Raw genomic sequence first — 18,306 nt, forward strand, 5'->3', positions numbered from 1 at the left:
TCGGACAAGTTCGATAACCGCCATTATCCGACCGTAATTATTGGAGTTATTCCCCTTGGTTTCATTAATGCGATGCATGCGTTCCATGATGTTGTATTGCACTCATTGATCTACCAGTTATGTTGAATGATTTCTCTTTTAATATCAATTACTCACAAATACTTCATATATTTCAATCATACAAACAACTGCTCATTCAATGTGTGGCGGGCGTATTATATACCGCCCGCGGTAACCTTGTTTTTTTATCTTTTTGTCATCATGACATGTCATGTGAAATGTGATTGGTGACTTGTCAATACCTGGGACAACATATCTATAAATAGTGGTAGTGCTGTAGTGTTAACTGTTCCATATTTTTTTTCGACTTTAACATTTGATGACGGATTGGATCTCTGGAAAAGTGCCTTGGTAAAATTTAATTAGTTTTGTTTGTTTTGCAGATTGATCATTTACTCACAAAGTGAACAGGATAGAGATTGGTGCTAAGTGCAATAGAGGAGAGATGTGGTATTCTCCCACCCTTCACAGGTGTGTCTCCCCGGGAAAGATCAGCTTGTCACCCTCTAGGGGTAGATAGCCTCGTGGCGATTAGCACGTGTTCAATTGTGACGTCATTAAAATGCGTCATCGGTAATTATGACGTCATCAAAAGTGAATAACGATAGGCATACCCACGTGTTTTTGTTTACAAACATGGCAGACTACTGTTGGTGGAGCTGTGACTGAAATAATGGGATGGGAGAAAAATAATCATCCCCTACCTTGAAGGTGTAACAGAAATCTCAAACCCTCTGGATGATTTTTATCTCAAACCCTCTGGATGATTTTTATCTCAAACCCTCTGGATGATTGTTTTGGTTGTCTAACCCCCGGCAGAGCCCCGGGTTAGACAACCAAAAAACATCACCCCTCGGGTTGGAGAATTCTCTGTCACACCCTCAAGTTAGGGGAAGATTCTATTAATCAACTGGATCTCTACAGCAACATATCTTATGTATTTCAAATCGTAAGCTGTCATGACGCCTTCAACAACAAACGTGAACAGAGTGGATGTTATGATTTACAGTTCTAAAGATGACCATTTTGTTGTAATTGATGACCATGGTGACAGTGAAATTCATTATTGGTTATTTAAAGACTTTGTGAAATGCAATTCTAAATATAATTGTATGCAAGATGAAAATCCAAAATACCGATATGGCAAATATTTAAAATATGTTGTGAATTTTATCGACTGATGTGGCTTCAGTCACAGGTGATGTTTGTCTGGTGTTAATACTTATTTATCTTTTGTGTTTGTTACGGTTATAACTACTAGATACTCCATGTTAGGGAGATCTTGATGCAGTACAGCAAGATATCAGAAGCTGCAGGCTAAACCTTAACCTTATTGGAAGGAGCAGGATTTAGGTCTAGATCTTTATAAACTGCTATCAATTTTTATTTTAACCAACATTCTCATTTTCTGCACACATTATCTTTTAGCATAATGGCATACCGACGGAAAATTATTTCACAGGTCTTCTTAGACAGGGAATAAGTCTTTTAATAATGTCAGTTCTAAATTCTTCAAGTAGGTTAACCAGTATCCTTTATAGGATGTGTTGCTACACTGATTATATTCTAAACCATGCATGTTAACCAGGACCCGTTCTTATGCAGGGTTGGGGCCATTACTGAAATAAATATTTGGGGTTCGGAGGTTGATCCAGGTCATGGTGGGGTTTTTGTGACCCCTATTAATCACAATAACTTTTTTCTGCCAGGAAACGCTGTACGAATGCTAACAGTTAAATACTCTCCATCATCCATATTTTATCAATTACCATGTTCCCCTGCTGCTGATGTATCTGGAACAGTCCTTAAGGGTATCCATGTAATGTTGATTTATTAATACCAAGGTTTTTTTTAAACCTGTATGTATATGTTAGTGGAATAAGTCATGGAAACATAACCCAGGTTACTCATCATCTATCAAACATAGGTTTATCCTACTTTGGGCTTTCAACATAAATATAATTATGTTATAGTCGATATATGGAGTAAGTTAGTTTAGTGCAAATATCATCATACATTTTGCATGTATATAGAACTATATTGCTGTATGAAAATGCTATGCTTTATATAATATCACAATTTATCATACAATTCATCTAACAAATCGAGTGTTTACGATAATCCACCTAGCTAGATAGAAATGTTGGTATTATTGTGTACATTAATGCACATGTTGTATAATAGTATCTAACATGGGAAGTTATCGTCTAGTGTGTAGAGAGTTCCATAATTTTTCACGCTGAATTGTGTACATTCCAAATACACAACATAAATAGAAGTTTTTTGAAAATCCTTTGTATGTGTAGATGTCCTAGCTGTAGTAAAGTCTTGCTGTGATAAAAACCATTTAACCTTGTACTGTGTGTATTTTGTGTATATCTTTGCAATTAAAAATTGTGAATACAAGGTACAAATAAATTTCAAATTGAATGGAGCAATTTGATTAATTCTGATTTGCATACAAATATGAAGTACCTAACTTGAAAACTGTGTGAGTAGATATCTTGAATGTTACAGTTCTCGATAGTGTCAGTTTACTTGTATAATGATGAATGGTACAGGCATATTGTCCAATAACTATAGACTTCCAAAAATGTACACCTGTTATGGGAATGAACCATTACATGAATGTTACACTATGTAAAACATAGTAAAGTAAAACCAATGTATCTATATAATCGTGGTGTAGTGTAACTATACCCTAGTCTGAGGAGATTACACTTAGCTAAAACATCACCCTTTATATCTGTTCAACTTAATATAATCTACAAACATATTGACAATATACCTGTACACTACCAAGGCATGCTTGGCTGGGAATTGAGGAGGCTGGAAACTGAAACTTGATAATAGATTATGTTTATCTAAATTAGTCCTGATGGTTAGCTTGCAATCTATTCATGAAGTCAATTTTCCTGACAGTTTTAACAATGCAGGTACCATTGTCTGCATGGTAATAAATTCCTTACTGGTAAGTCAGGAAAGTTTTAATATTCAATAACTTCGGCCGCATTCGTTTATCGAGATCCAAACGGTTGAACCAGTTGGACCAGAGTTGTTCGGTTTATGACTGGAGGTCAGACCTAGTAATCTGATGCTGCTTTCAGGTGAGCCTTGACATAAATGTTTAATGTTTGCAGGTCCTCCAGGATTTATACCCAAAAATGTTACATTTAAAAACAGACAAACCGGTTGAACCAGATACGCAAAGGGGCCTTTGAGTATACACTGGTTAAATTTTTCATTTGACATTTTCATTACATAATTTTAAGTACATATAACTGATCATTTCAGGGTATTCAGATTGCTAGGTACTCTTGGGAAGCCTCTTGTCTTATATACTTAAAAATTAGCAGGTATATAGTAGTGCTATTAAAATGGTTTAGAACAGGACAGTATCTTTGTACATAGAGGGGACTCTCGTTTAATCAACTTAAAGCCTCATTTCTGGAAACAATAATACAACTATAGCAAAAACATAAACATGGGAAGCAAATTATTATTTTTATGTTTTTATATTCATTACTTTAAAATGGTGTCCAGCATTGTGAGTCAGTAATGACCAAGACCTACTTTTACTATTTATTTCAATGGTTAATGCTGTCTGTTTTTGAGGTTAGTCTGAATGTGAACAGGTTTCAAATGATGTATGGATGAAATTTCAAGTTCACATTAAAATGTGGGAAATAAATTATTGATTATGGAATGACTGTCTTTGTTTTTGTGTATCACCGTCATTTTGTTTTCATTGAGATACCGGGTACATCTGTCATTAAGATCTAATGTCAGGTATACAATACTAGTGAGATATCCGGCATCTGACATTAAGATCTAATATCAGGTATACAATACTAGTGAGATATCGAGTACATCTGACATTAAGATCTAATGTCAGGTATACAATACTAGTGATATATCAGGTATTTGACATTAAGATCTAATATCGGGTATACAATACTAGTGAGATATCAGGTATATCTGACATTAAGATCTAATATCAGGTATACAATACTAGCGAGATATCAGGTACATCTGACATTAAGAGCTGATGTACTACAATACTAGAGAGATATCTGGTACATCTGACATTAAGATCATTTAACAGAAATACAATACTAGTGAGATATTTGGTACATCTGACATTAAGATCTAATATCAGGTATACAATACTAGTGAGATATTTGGTACATCTTACATTAAGATCTAATATTAGGTATACAATACTAGTGAGATATTGGGTACATCTGTCATTAAGATCTGATGTTAGGTATACAATACTAGTGAGATATCGGGTATCCGACATTAAGATCTAATATCAGGTATACAATACTAGTGAGATATTGGGTACATCTGACATTAAGATCTGATGTCAGGTATACAATACTAGTGAGATATTGGGTACATCTGTCATTAAGATCTGATGTCAGGTATACAATACTAGTGAGATATCAGGTATACAATACTAGTGAGATATCGAGTACATCTGACATTAAGATCTGACGTCAGGTATACAATACTAGTGAGATATTGGGTACATCTGGCATTAAGATCTAATATCAGGTATACAATACTAGTGAGATATCGGGTATCAGACATTAAGATCTGATGTCAGGTATACAATACTAGTGAGATATTGGGTACATCTGGCATTAAGATCTAATATCAGGTATACAATACTAGTGAGATATTGGGTATCTGACATTAAGATCTGATGTCAGGTATACAATACTAGTGAGATATTTGGTACATCTGACAGAATGATCTGATGTCAGGAATACAATAGTAGGGAGAAATCAGGATTTCAACACTGGTTGGGAAATATTCAGTACTCAAGGCTTGTTTTTTGAAGTAACAAAAATGAAAACAAAATCCATTGACATTTGAAAATACATGATTTACTTCAACATAAGTTTATAAATATATTTTAAAGAAATAATCTGGAGTTTAATATACCCAACTTATTTCTCAATAAACATGAATGCCACACAAACACAGTGTGTGTGACCACTGCTATCACAAGGTTGCCTCTTCTAGGGAAATGCAGAAGGGACAAGTTTCTGGAAAGATCAGTCTTGGTGAGGTTTTGTCATAATTTATGTAGATAACACATTTTTAAGAACTTCCAGACGTTATGAAGCAGGTGGAGCCAGATCTTTGTGTACAGATTCTCGCAACTAAAGGATTCTAGAGTGTCAGTTTAATCTTGTAACAAACAAATCATGTCTTTCGCCGTGTGATGTGATCATAGATGACTGCCTGAACATACTTGCAGGTTTCAATGACGGTCCGGGTGGAGTTATCACCGGGTGTGGTCACCTGTAAATACACATAGTCCCTTCTTGTAAACAGAATTCAAAAGTGGTTTGCTGTAATTTAGTCTGAACACTTTCCTTTCAATAAATGCTTTAAGTTGCAGATTCATAAACATTTCGTAACTTAGGAAATTCCTTAACTAAAGATTTCCAATAGGAAACAGTGATAGAAAATTTTAACAAAATTTAAGATTTTTTTTAACAAAATTTTAGAAAATTTCCTTAAATGGTATCTGTGTTTGAGGAATGTCCTTAAGTAGAGGAAAGTTTGTGAAACTGGGGTCAGAAGAAATTCATTATTTAGATCTAAATTACAAAAAAAAAAAGAGATGACAAAATGTAAAAAAAAAGGCAAGGAAAACCAAACATTCATCCATCCCTCAATAGCAGCAGAGACAATTTATACATTCAGTTAAGTACGACACTTATTTATACTATCATCATTTGCCAAGTTAATCCTAGCATTTCTTTGTACTTGTTTTATTGTTTGCACTTGTTTATGCTTGTGTTATTGTTTAGAGTGGGAAATTTCTGATGAATCCTGTCATTATATGCAGCAAATGGTGTAAGGTAAAGATAGCACTGAGCCCATCCTTTCTTTGGTGTCTGCATCGAGTCCCTTACCTTAGGGTCAACGTTGATGATTTTTCTGTCTCGCTTGTTTTTGAACAACAGTCCAGATGCATTCTCTGCAATGACCTGGTAGTTAGGTGTTGGGTTAGATGTGGATGTCTGTGTTTCCCAGTTGTAAAAGCTATAAAATGTCAAAAATTCTTTTACAAATGTGATTAAATCAGGTTTCCTTTTTATTTCAGCCATTATCTCAATTGAGAAGAAAATGCAATATTTCAACTTACTGTAAATCACATTGTTTTGGAAGTACAACATTGTATAAAAAAACCCACTGTACAAGTAAAAATTCAGAAATAGACTTCTTCTTGAATTAAAAGTGAATGCATAATTTACTGGAACAGAACACAGTTATTTCTTTGCTTGGTCATCAAAATACATGTCTACCAATATTAAATTTAATCATATATGGTGTGTCATCAATAAGTATTTCTGATAAGCTATACCTTAAATCAGACGGCCTAGGCAATAATCTTTTCCTTGCACCAAAGTATGGTTCAAAATCTTCTGTCTTCAGTCTGTGAGCATAATCTACATAGCCAGAAATCTCCTGTCCTCGAGCATTCTTGTCTCGGATGAAGATGATTGTCTACAAAAACAAAAATTTAGACAAATCTTGATGATGTTTAATTGTATTTACAATTCTCCCTAAAGATTTGAAGCTTGCACTATTTTCTTAAAAGAATAAGAAATGCCCAATTCCATTCCTTAAACAAAATTACAGTGATATGTATATATATACATATATTTTATCTATGCACCGGGAAAATCCTGGAATTTGAGAGCAGTGGGCCATTTCAGCAATTTTTAGTCAATATCAAAATTAAGAGGGGCCATTGTTTGTAAAATTAAAAGAAAATTGAAACATGGAGGGGTCAATTTCAGTTTTGAGGGGTCAATGATTATCCCTGTGATGCATATTTTATTTTCATTTTCAAAGTAAAGAAACTGACAAACGTTTGTTAAACAGAAGGCCTCAACAACATACCATTAGTTCCCCTTAATATAAATATATTAGCAACGGAATCCCATATCAAGATCATCTTATTCTTGTATATTTTTTCAAAAAGGAAAACCTGTTCCGAAATGTTATATTTTCACTGTGCAGAAATGTTCCATTTTCTTCATAACTTACAGTCATTTTCCCGCTCCTGTTTGCCTCTTCTCTATGAGCAAGTGCTTTCAAAAATGGGTCCTTCAGTTCCTTTCCTGAACTTGCAAGTGTCCTTTATAACATATGCAATTAGATGATTCAAAAATTCGTACAATTTATATTTGACTGTAAATGTGAGATCAAACATTTATACAGGTAATGATAACAATTGACGATCGTTGACTTGATGGTAATGTGGAGATACACCAACACTCATAATGTATGTTACTTTCAAAAGTAGTACAGTCTAGTTACATACATCATTTGACTAAAGGTTTTACATTAAACACCTATACCTACTATATCTTGACATTTTACTTCACCCTTTAAGAATGTCAGCTAAATCATGTAGATCTACTGAAGAAGGTAAAGGAAAGGGCCTATCTGGGACTGGTTTGACTGAAAATGGAGTCCTGTGCTACCGTATGGGACCCAAAAGCAGTGAGAGACTTCTATCCAGACTCCAACATGCCCAAGTGGATAAGATCGAAATGGTATAGGGATGAACAGCCCGGTGGGTCCTTAACAGATATAATAACACCTCCAGTGTCACAGACGTGCCATCAGATCTAGGAAGGAGGACACTGGAACACTGATGTGCTGACGCCAGACTGACAGTATTCTATAAAATCTGGAACAACCTGGTAGCCATCAACCCGAAGGATCAGCTCATCTCGTAGCAGAGGCCGTGAACACCAGTACCGGCAGATCCAACCCACCAAAGACTATACCAGATCATCTTTCTACCCTCGAACTGTAATCCAGTAGAACAGCTTGCCAAGAGACAGAAGTCTCGAAGATCAACCACAGTTGCCTCATCTAAACTTAAACTTTCTCCCTTCTTACTTTACTTTCCCTATATATTCACACTTTCCTATGCTTTCGATCAAACTTTGCTTTATTTTTTCCCTTTCGCACATGTTACATCTGGTGATAATCTTCGGATGAAGGACTACCAGTCAACAGGCAAAAGCAGGTACTACGTAAACATTCCAAAATTTTACTTTAAACATGTACTAGCATAAAGGAAGAAATGGTGGTTGCTCATATTTTAGAACATAATATATGTACATAAAATTTGTTTAAAAAGAGTGTAAAACAACAATGTTGGGTGCTCCTAACTTACTTTTGCTGACTACGTTTAGACAGCCGACTGGCCTCTGCTGCCTGTTTCCTTGCCTCAAACTCCTCCCTCTTCAACACCTCCCCACTCCCTCTGTACCCCAATTCCACAACCTGACGTGCCAACTCTTCATCCTGTAACAATTAAAACATTAGTATCATTATAATATTTAGATGTTATGTTTTATGTTTTATGGACATTCTTCGTTTCTTTTTTTTTTGTATTTTGACTCTCCAAAATAACAGCACTGTTGAAAATATAAGGTTGTAATATGGCTGTGTATATCAATTATCTGTGTCAATATGTTTACCTCAAAACTGCTGTTTCAATTAATATACATTGTATGTCATTCATACTTGCCAACCCTCCCTATTTAGGAGGGAGACTCCCGATTTTGGACCCTTAATTTTAATGTTTGCAAAGAGTGAATATGCTGAACTGTCCCTTTAAAAGAAACTCCCCATGGAAATTTCAAAAAGGTGGCAAGTATGGTCATTACTGCTGTCATTTGACCATGTATTTCCAGTTGTAATGTGTGGACATGAACTTCCAGGATGACACAATAGTTTTGTATTGACTATATGTATGATGATACTGCGGTGTTGATATGACTGTCTCAATACGTACTGCTGTATCAATATGACAATACTACATGTTGTGTCATTATGTTTGTAAATACTACTACGTCTAAACAGAAGTGTCATTATCTGTCAATACTGCTGTTCATACCTAAATTCTTACCAATTTATTATTATAAACTTGCATATATTCATGTACACGTACTATACAAAATATCAAAATAAATCTGATGCAAAGTGGTGGTCTATGGTTTATAAGTTTACATAAATCGACATATACACATACACACCACATGTGTACCATGTCAGTATGATTACTGTAGACACAAACGGTCTCCTTTAATTGGTACATCAGGATGACAGTCCGGTTCACACTTTGATATTGGTTTTACAGCACCGGTGTATATGGGGAACCGTATAAAGTACAGATAAAGAGATACATAACGTTTAATTTAACAAAATTCATCGATAAAATAGACATCACTATGTTACCTCTAAGTAAAATAGATCTATAGGTTTTATCTGCGAGTCCAAAAAGTCTTCATAAGTATTGAATTCTGCGACAATGTTATCGCCTCCACTTGTCACTTCCTCCTCCATTTTCCAAGTTGTTTACATGCCTAACAACACCTATAAATTTCACTTTGCGCATTGAAATATAGTTTTAAGCTTTGATATTTCACTCCCTATTTATTTAAATTTAGATATATAAATACATTTAACAACAATTTCTCATATTAAATTATGTCAAAAATATCTTAATTACGTAATCTTAAAGGTTAATCACGTAATTAACAAGAAGAAAATAGTTCTTCAATTTAGCGTAGTAATCGATAGCTTCTATAGTAACAAAAGCGCGCAAAATCTCGATTAAGAAAATAATTGCAAATGATATGTAATTATTTCGTAACATGTATATAATTTCCCGAACATAATTTTGTTGGTCTACATATAATTCTGATGCTAAGAAAATATCGTTATTTAAATACTATTTTTGTCTCGCACATCCGATTTGTAAACGAGTCGTCAAGACGACACTGTCATGGCGGCTGCTGTCGCGATTTAGTCTATTTTGATTTGTGTCAAAGGAGATATTCGTTATACTTGAGGATAACTGCAGATGACAGCTATGTAAATAACCGTTTTTCAAATAGTTCTAATATCTGATACCGACATATACCGATATACCGCCCGTGGTAAGTGGAAAGTTGCTGAGCAAGCACCTGTTACAGTACCAGACAACTTTCTTTTTGAAAGTTAAAAAGTCACTTGCACATATATAACAACATACTTTTCATCAATCTAAAGCAAATTCCGTATTTCTGCTCCTGATCGAAGTCTTTATGTGCCTTTTGGGTTTTTGTTAAGTATATAAACGTCAATTCATTTTAATGCAAAGGGTGCTTAATTTTTACCTCATCAGGTCGTCATTTTAGTCTCAATTTACTTCAAAATGTCTCTCCTACCGTAACTCATTTTTTCTACCAATCAATGTCAATATCACCCGGTGCATTTATGTGAATGCCTTAATTTCTAGATCTATAATTGTACTTATATTATACCTTGTATTTCACTTTATGGTTAAATTTGCTGAATAAACGAATTAGAGCAACACTTTTGACATTATTAAACAAGTCAGTTTCCAATCACTTCCTTTACAATGATAACTTAAGTATTCAACCCTGTCATTCTTGTTGAAGGCGCTGCTATGTGCCCAGTTTCTGTGCCTGTCTGTTTATATCGCACACAATATATATATATGTTGTGATATCCCTACAATAAAAATATGTAATGGGAAAAAATATTTTACACCTTTTTTTCAAGATTTCTATCTACTATTAGTACAAAAATGCAGCAAAATGTTTTGCACAGGATATAATTGTAGTGGAACTACATGGAGTCGGACTGGGTTGATCGTCTGCGACCAGATCTAGAAAGCTCAATTGGTAGAGCGTCCGTCTAGAGTTTGCCAATCCTTGTTTCAAGCATTGTGTGATTGCTTAGCAAGGATATCAAACCCGAGTTGTAAATAGTTGTGTCTTGGGGACAAAGACTGAGAAAAAGGAGGTAGGAGGGTTTATCACTCCACCCTCAAAATCAATAAGGTTATGTCTAAACCTCATGCAACATGATTTTCAAAAGATGAATTTAAACTTACCCCTATAATTTTTAGCTAAGCTTTTTTTACATTTTAACTTCTGGGCAATGTAATAGAATCTGGAGACATGCATTTACCAAGAAGACAGAAATAATCAGCCGTGAAAGAAAAGCAGACTAAAACTGTGTTCAGCATTTCAACTTTTAAAATCAATATTTCAGCATTCAGATCAAAGTCTTTTTCCATCTTCTTTGACATGCCCCTTACCGGCCGTTCTCTTTATTTTCGTAGTGTTGTTATATTTGTAAAATAACACGTAGCCTGACATCATATTTATCTACATTAACTAACATTACAAACATGATATAAAACATGTATTGTGCTAATTCTACTGACAATGTAATGTATTATAACTAGCTGCTAGTCTGTTACAAATTACATGATGTCTGCATATATTCACCACTTTTTTAAGTACATTACCTAAAAAGACTTTGTTTGGGTCTAAAATAGAAAACAAAAGATTGAAGAGTGTTATTGATTTCGATTCAGTAAATCACCAGGAGTCAGATAGCTTAGCTGGTGTATTGCATCAGTATAGAGATTGGGACATGTCATTAGGTAGCCTAGGTGATGTATTACATCTGTGTAGATTTTAGAAGTCCCAAGATAAAATCTTAAAATATGGCCTTAGGTATGATATTTAATACTAAGTAGATGCAGGCGTCTAAGGTCGTGTGATATAAATATATGTATAATAAGAGACGCTATCTCTGTCTTTTTTTTTTTTTTTTTTTTTTTTTTTTATATTTAATTCCAACACAAGGACTTCTCAATGTTTTCTTTGTATAATAAAGTATATTCATGGATGACCGTTGAATTTTACTTTGCAAAATGAAATGTTATGTACTACAGGATATCAGTGTTCTGGGTATAAAAATTCAGTGCGACTTGACCAGGAATAAAATCCTGCACATTCAATTTTTGTACTTTTACCAATTGAGCTATATCTGGTGAACGGAAGTGACCTTGCCAAACAGCTCTACAGTTATATCCGAAACAAAATTAAGGGGAGGTTACTGAATATACAAAAAAGGGTAAAAACCTCTACAGTGTAGTATTTTGCTTGCAATGGGAAAGTGGTGTTAAAGTTGATATTAAGTAATATATCAGATATTCCCAGTACATATAGCTCTCTACTGATCTACTGCCATGAGTGTTACTACCTGATTATATACAACATATATCTCCACTAAATGTTATAAACAGTAATTTAATTAATGACACATTTCAAAGTTACAAAAGAAATAATTATTTGATGGCAGTCTCTGGTCATTCTGAGTAATGAGTGGCTTTTATTGAAGACGACTGTACGGAAATTTAAGTACCAGCAAAGGTATAGTGTTGGAAGGTAATATGTATCCTTTAATAAGATTAAGTTCTGGTAGATATAAAAAGTGATTGAATCTCTCATAGATCAAAATTAAATTTCCAGACCAGATATTTTGTTTGTTTAATGGAAGTTTTCAATTTAATTGATTGTTACCCAGGCAAAGGACCCTATGGATTGACCATTAAGTAGCATACTTGTGGCTTATAATCTAACATTGACTTGATAAATCTTGTCTATAGCGTTTGACCGGCACTTTGTGGTGTTGATTTATATTGTTTACATTAAACACTTAGAACATTTGTGGAATGTTGACATAGCCAGGTTACAAGATTGAAGTTATCTGTTAAATTTATTGTGAGAATTATAGTTCAATAAAAGTACATTTATGGATGTGCTTGTTATAATAATATATGTATTAACTCTTTTATTTGCAAAACAGGATATACTGATACAGTCATTTTTACGTTAAATTGTATTTACCTATAGCAGTTGTGAGAGAAATATAAATTATTAATAGGTTAACACAGTTGGGGTATTATGGGATAGAACTGTTTTGTATTGATATTTGTTTACACGTTTATTATGCTTTGCTGAACATTTGTTCCAGGCTGATGATCTGCTGATCCATTGTTTCCCTAGCATACCTGAATTATTAAAGATGCTGATGCTCACCTCAACTCTGCTGGTATTTGAAGATTAAATGTTAACCCTTCCGTTTGTCTGTTTCTAGTGTTGGGACATAACAAACCTCAAGATGGTGCTGACAGATCTTCCTTTTGAACATGGTGCTCTGATCCACAGCAGATACACCACAATCCGCAGGCCTGACAGTGCTCCAGCTGGCATCAAAGAGGATGAGGAAAGGCGGCAACGTCAAACTAAATCTTATGCTACATTTTTAAGGTAAGACAGGAAGCAAGGGCACAATAGCTACCTTTAGATCATAGTCCTGTCAACATGGCTACTCTGGATTGATATGAAAGAGAAAATACACTCAAAGCTTCTGTGCAATATATCACACATATAAAATAATTCAGATTAATTACTTTTAGAGGTAAAGCTTTGTAGAATAGGGGAAAATTCAGATTGGTGAATGAAGAGCTCATCCATCAGTAAAGCCTTGTGAAATAGGTATCCTCTATCACATTATTTGTATTTGTAATGAATAAGATTCTGAAACTGTAATTTTAATTGTTATTTTTTTGTGTTTTTCATTTCTAGAGAACAAGAAAGAAAAGTAGGCCCAGAAGGATTCCTCGATTCAAGTAGATATTCTCATTCTTTTGTGGTAAAGAAAGATAAATCAAAACAAAAGTTACGAAAATCAGCAGATTCAGGCATTCCTAGCCGTCCTTCAGTTGTGGCCTTCAGTGCCCGAGTGGAGAAGGATGGAAAAGACCACAAGAAGAGAATGAAGGTGATCGAGGTGAGTGTTAAGACTTAGGGAAGTCTCCTGTATTCAAAGTGCCTGCATGAGTGCATAGTGTTATACATTTAATCTGTAACCTGTTAGGCAATATGCATGCCTCCGTATGGATCGATTTTGTTATGCATGTGTTCCAATCCTTATAGTTTATTACAAGTGATTTTAGTTAGTGGGGAAGCAGGTTGGGGCTCAGATTAAGAACTGACCTGTCCAAACACAAATTTAAATACAAACATTCATTTTTTTTATAAAATATAATACAGGTATAGATTGAAAGAAAGAGACAAAAACAGAAAAAAGAAAGTTTTTTTTTTCATTCTGAAATTGTCAATTAAATGTGTTTTGTGTGGTAATAATATTTGTTGTTTTCTATAGTATACACGTACATGTAAGTTTCAACTGCATTATGGATGTATTTTATTCCAAGTAAACATTTTTAATAATTTACAGATTTAAATTTGACTGAATTTGGAAACAGATTCTGCCATTTCTGAATGATGATATGCAGTAAAATTGAATAACTGAATTTAGAATTGCTTCAAGTCAGTAACACTCTTTATAGGTGCATGTTTCTTTAAATGTATTAGGTGGAATTTTTTGTTGAAGTCAAAATGGTGTTGTCTTTTTTGATTTTGTACTGGTACCTTGTATTAAGGATATATAATGGGATCTTCATCTCTTCGCCAAGAGACGTTTACTTTTAGAATGATGTTAAATCTTTTATAAGTGGAAATCATAATTAAGTCATATAATTTGTGCAGAAAGCTAACACTCCAGTAATTCTGATGTAAAGCATGCTGCTGAATTAAATATCTTATAAGGGAGGTAAACATTTACTGGTATAATGTGTAAGGTAAGGTAGGATATATCCTTAATGTACAGCATGGTGCAGCATGCAATCAGTTCATTTAATAAAATGTGCTGAAAACACCATTTCCACAGGAAGGCCAGATGTCCCTGAGGGTAATTATAGCCATTCTGTTACTCTGTAGTGGTGAACACTGACCATGTTAGAACAATACTCCATTGAATTCAGATCTTTTCCCCAATGGACCTGGTATATTTATCTTAACATAAAAGATACAAAACTAATATTTGTCATCAGACCGTAGTTGTGAACTTGTAATAATTGAAATCAGATATTAGAATCTCATCATTTCTTGCATATAGAAATCATATCCTGTCCTACCTTTGGTGTAAGATGTCGTTCCTGTAGAGGTTTCTGTTGGCTTCTTTTTTCATTCTGGATCATGCAAGTTTCTAAATAGTTGTTTTATCCAGATCATGTATGTAAAGGTGGTATTTGTGACAATATTGTTATAATTTCCATTGTCCTTTCCTATAATCCTTTTTACCTCATATTCAAAATTTTGCAGTCATACTAATTGTAGCATATCTTTAGAATTTTACATTGTAGAAAGATACTTAGTAATCATGTATTTAAATGTATAACCTTTACTGGAATACATGGAAAATACATTTTGCACTCTGATGATATATAGTAGTAATACAACAGGCTGGGCATTGAGCCTCCCTCCCTGCAACCCTGTAGGAACCGATTCCCTTCCTTCCACCCTGTATGAACTGATTCCCTCCCTGCAACCCTGTAGGAACCGATTCCCTCCCTGCAACCCTGTAGGAACCGATTCCCTTTCTTCCACCCTGTATGAACTGATTCCCTTCCTTCCACCCTGTATGAACTGATTCCCTTCCTTCCACCCTGTATGAACCGATTCCCTTCCTTCCACCCTGTATGAACCGATTCCCTTCCTTCCACCCTGTATGAACCGATTCCCTTCCTTCCACCCTGTATGAACTGATTCCCTTCCTTCCACCCTGTAGGAACCGATTCCCTTCCTTCCACACTGTAGGAACCGATTCCCTTCCTTCCACCCTGTAGGAACCGATTCCCTTACTTCCACCCTGTAGGAACTGATTCCCTTACTTCCACCCTGTCTAGTATGATTCCCTACCAACCTGTTTAAACTGTCTTCCTTCCTACTGGTACCACCCTGTATAAACTGACTCATTTCCTCCCATCCTGTTTAAACTGACTCCTTTCCTCTGACCCTGTATAAACTGACTCCCATTCTATCACCCTGTATAAAGTGACTCCCATTCTATCACCCTGTATACACTGATTCCCATTCTATCATCCTGTATAAATTGATTCCATTTCTTTCATCCTGTATAAACTGATTCCATTTTTTTCATCCTGTATAAACTGATTCCATTTCTCTCATCCTGTATAAACTGATTCCATTTCTCTTATCCTGTATAAACTGATTCCATTTCTCTCATCCTGTATATAGTGATTCCCATTCTATCATCCTGTATAAACTGATTCCATTTCTCTCATCCTGTATAAACTGATTCCATTTCTCTCATCCTGTATAATCTGACTTTCTTCCTCCCTTCCTGTATAAAGTGATTCCCATTCTATCACCCTGTATAAATTGATTCCCATTCTATCACCCTGTATAAACTGTTTCCCATTCTATCACCCTGTATAAACTGTTTCCCATCCTTTTCTTCCTGATTCCCATTCTACCATTTTGTATAAACTGATTCCCATTCTATTACCCTGTATAAACTGATTCCCATTCAATCACCCTGCATAAACTGATTCCCATTCTACCACCCTGTATAAACTGATTCCCATTCTATAGCCCTGTATAAACTGATTCCATTTCTCTCATCCTGTATATAGTGATTCCCATTCTATCACCCCCCCTAAATTGATTCCCATTCTATCACCCTGTATAAACTGATTCCCATTTTATCACCTTGTATAAACTGATTCCCATTCTATCACCCTGTATAAACTGATTCCCATTCTATCACCTGTATAAACTGATTCCCATTCTATCACCCTGTATAAATTGATTCCCATTCTATCACCCTGTAAAAACTGATTCTCATTATATCACCCTGTATAAACTTATCTATCACCCTGTATAAACTGATTCCTTTTCTATTACCCTGTGTAAACTGATTCCCATTCTATCACCCTGTATAAACTTAATCCCTTTCGTTACTCCTGCACTGTTTAAACTGACCCTTCCATCCTCCCGACATCTATAGTCTATACACTGACCCTTCCATCCTCCCGACATCTATAGTCTATATACACAATCTCTTTCTCTAACTTGGCCTGTTTAAAGTTCTACTTTCCTCTCTCCTGTATAATCTCTCCCTCCCTTTCTCCTAAATAAACTGTCCGTCCCTTTCTCCTATATAAACTCTCCCTCCCTTTCTCCTAAATAAACTGTCCCTCCCTTTCTCCAGTATATCGTCATTACCCTTTAGCCTATGTATAAAATGACCATACTGCAGTGTACAAATAGACAATGTCATCCTTAAGTCATTAGCTACAGTACATTTTGACATTTAAACTTTCCTACCAAGTCATTTTCTAGGTGGTAAATTATCACATGCAGTCAAGGCATTTCTGTCATTTGTTTACATTTTAAACTAGATTTAAGATTTTAGCCTTTATTTGATAATGAAAATTAAATAGACATAATGCACAGGTGAAAATCTATTGATGGTATTTTTAAAAAAAATTTTTGATAATTTTCACTTCTTTTGACTCCACTAACCTTTTTAGAAATTGAACATTTATATATTCCTTTTACATGTAATTTTGTTTAAACAAAAATCTGTAATATTATTTATGACTATAATATTGCACTTTGTTAATTGATAACAATTTAGAAAAAAAATTGTAAGATACACATGTTAGCAAGTGTATCAGGGCTTGTTTACAGGTAAAATAAGTCATGTGAAATAATTATAGATTTGACGCTTTTACATGCATGGTCAAACTCATGACACTGCTAAGTTATAATTTCTGATTTCCATTTCATTATATGAAAATTTAGTTGTTTACTGATTCCAGCCATTCAGCAGCTTTCGTTTCCTTACTCAGTTTAGGGATGATCTATATAGCTGCTATAACACATATTTCCAAGGATCAGAATTTCTTGGTTTGGATCAATAGTGAACTATGAAGTTAAGGCTCCATGAACATTTCCATTTACACAAAAACATACGGCAAAATTTAGTGTAAAATGTCAAATGACATACCGTGCAGTATCCTCTTCATACCGTGCAGTATACTCTACATATCGCGCAGTATACTCTACATACCGTGTAGTACACTGTACATACCGCACAATACGCTGTACATACCGCACAATACGCTGTACATACCGTGCAGTACACTGTACATACCGCACAGTACACTGGACATACCGTGCAGTACACTGTACATATTGCGCAGTACACTGGACATACCACGCAGTACTCTGGACATACCGCGCAGTACACTCTACATACCATGCAGTACACCGTACATACCGTGCAGTAAACTGTACATATCGTGCAGTAGACTGTACATACCACGCAGTACACTTTACATCCCACGCAGTACACTGGACATACCTTGCAGTACACTGGACATACCGTGAAGTACACTGTACATATTGCGCAGTACTCTGGACATACCGTGCAGTACACCGTACATATTGCGCA

The 18,306-nt window shown here is 34.9% G+C and overlaps 3 protein-coding genes across 13 annotated transcripts in view; 2 read left to right on the forward strand and 1 right to left on the reverse strand.

Annotated features, from left to right (window-relative positions):
* LOC110443277 (TATA element modulatory factor-like) overlaps positions 1–665 on the forward strand; it is a 33,980-nt gene extending 33,315 nt beyond the window's left edge. For all 10 annotated transcript variants that reach the window (XM_021487402.1, XM_021487407.1, XM_021487408.1 and 7 more), the window contains one exon: positions 444–665. In XM_021487402.1, coding sequence (XP_021343077.1) covers positions 444–467 — 24 coding nt within the window. In that variant the 3' untranslated portion in view covers positions 468–665. The remainder of the gene's footprint in view (positions 1–443) is intronic.
* A 4,268-nt stretch (positions 666–4,933) lies between these two features.
* Positions 4,934–9,496, reverse strand: LOC110443283 (uncharacterized protein C4orf22 homolog). Its single transcript, XM_021487418.1, has 6 exons — positions 9,349–9,496; positions 8,282–8,412; positions 7,138–7,228; positions 6,449–6,591; positions 5,997–6,126; positions 4,934–5,376 (listed from the first exon to the last, which is right to left on the reverse strand). Exons 1-6 carry the CDS (start codon positions 9,454–9,456, stop codon positions 5,278–5,280), a joined length of 702 nt encoding a protein of 233 aa, XP_021343093.1. The 5' UTR covers positions 9,457–9,496; the 3' UTR covers positions 4,934–5,277.
* A 397-nt stretch (positions 9,497–9,893) lies between these two features.
* LOC110443285 (trichohyalin-like) overlaps positions 9,894–18,306 on the forward strand; it is a 76,378-nt gene continuing 67,965 nt past the window's right edge. The window contains exons 1-3 of one of the 2 annotated variants that reach the window (XM_021487421.1): positions 9,894–10,052; positions 13,075–13,247; positions 13,566–13,770. In XM_021487421.1, the coding sequence (XP_021343096.1) occupies positions 13,099–13,247; positions 13,566–13,770 (354 nt within the window). In that variant the 5' untranslated portion in view covers positions 9,894–10,052; positions 13,075–13,098. The remainder of the gene's footprint in view (positions 10,053–13,074; positions 13,248–13,565; positions 13,771–18,306) is intronic. The other variant, XM_021487422.1, reaches the window with a different exon arrangement.

Source organism: Mizuhopecten yessoensis, unplaced genomic scaffold (assembly GCF_002113885.1).
Source record: "Mizuhopecten yessoensis strain PY_sf001 unplaced genomic scaffold, ASM211388v2 scaffold716337, whole genome shotgun sequence".
Taxonomy (NCBI): domain Eukaryota; kingdom Metazoa; phylum Mollusca; class Bivalvia; order Pectinida; family Pectinidae; genus Mizuhopecten; species Mizuhopecten yessoensis.

Excerpts from the sequence above, each read along its gene's own strand:
- LOC110443283 (XM_021487418.1), bottom strand. The coding sequence starts at position 9,456 with ATGGAGGAGGAAGTGACAAGTGGAGGCGATAACATTGTCGCAGAATTC. Across the intron at positions 7,229-8,281 it reads TCTAAACGTAGTCAGCAAAA|GACACTTGCAAGTTCAGGAA; the intron begins GTAAGTTAGGAG and ends TATGTTATAAAG. Across the intron at positions 6,592-7,137 it reads ACAGGAGCGGGAAAATGACT|ACAATCATCTTCATCCGAGA; the intron begins GTAAGTTATGAA and ends TTGTTTTTGTAG.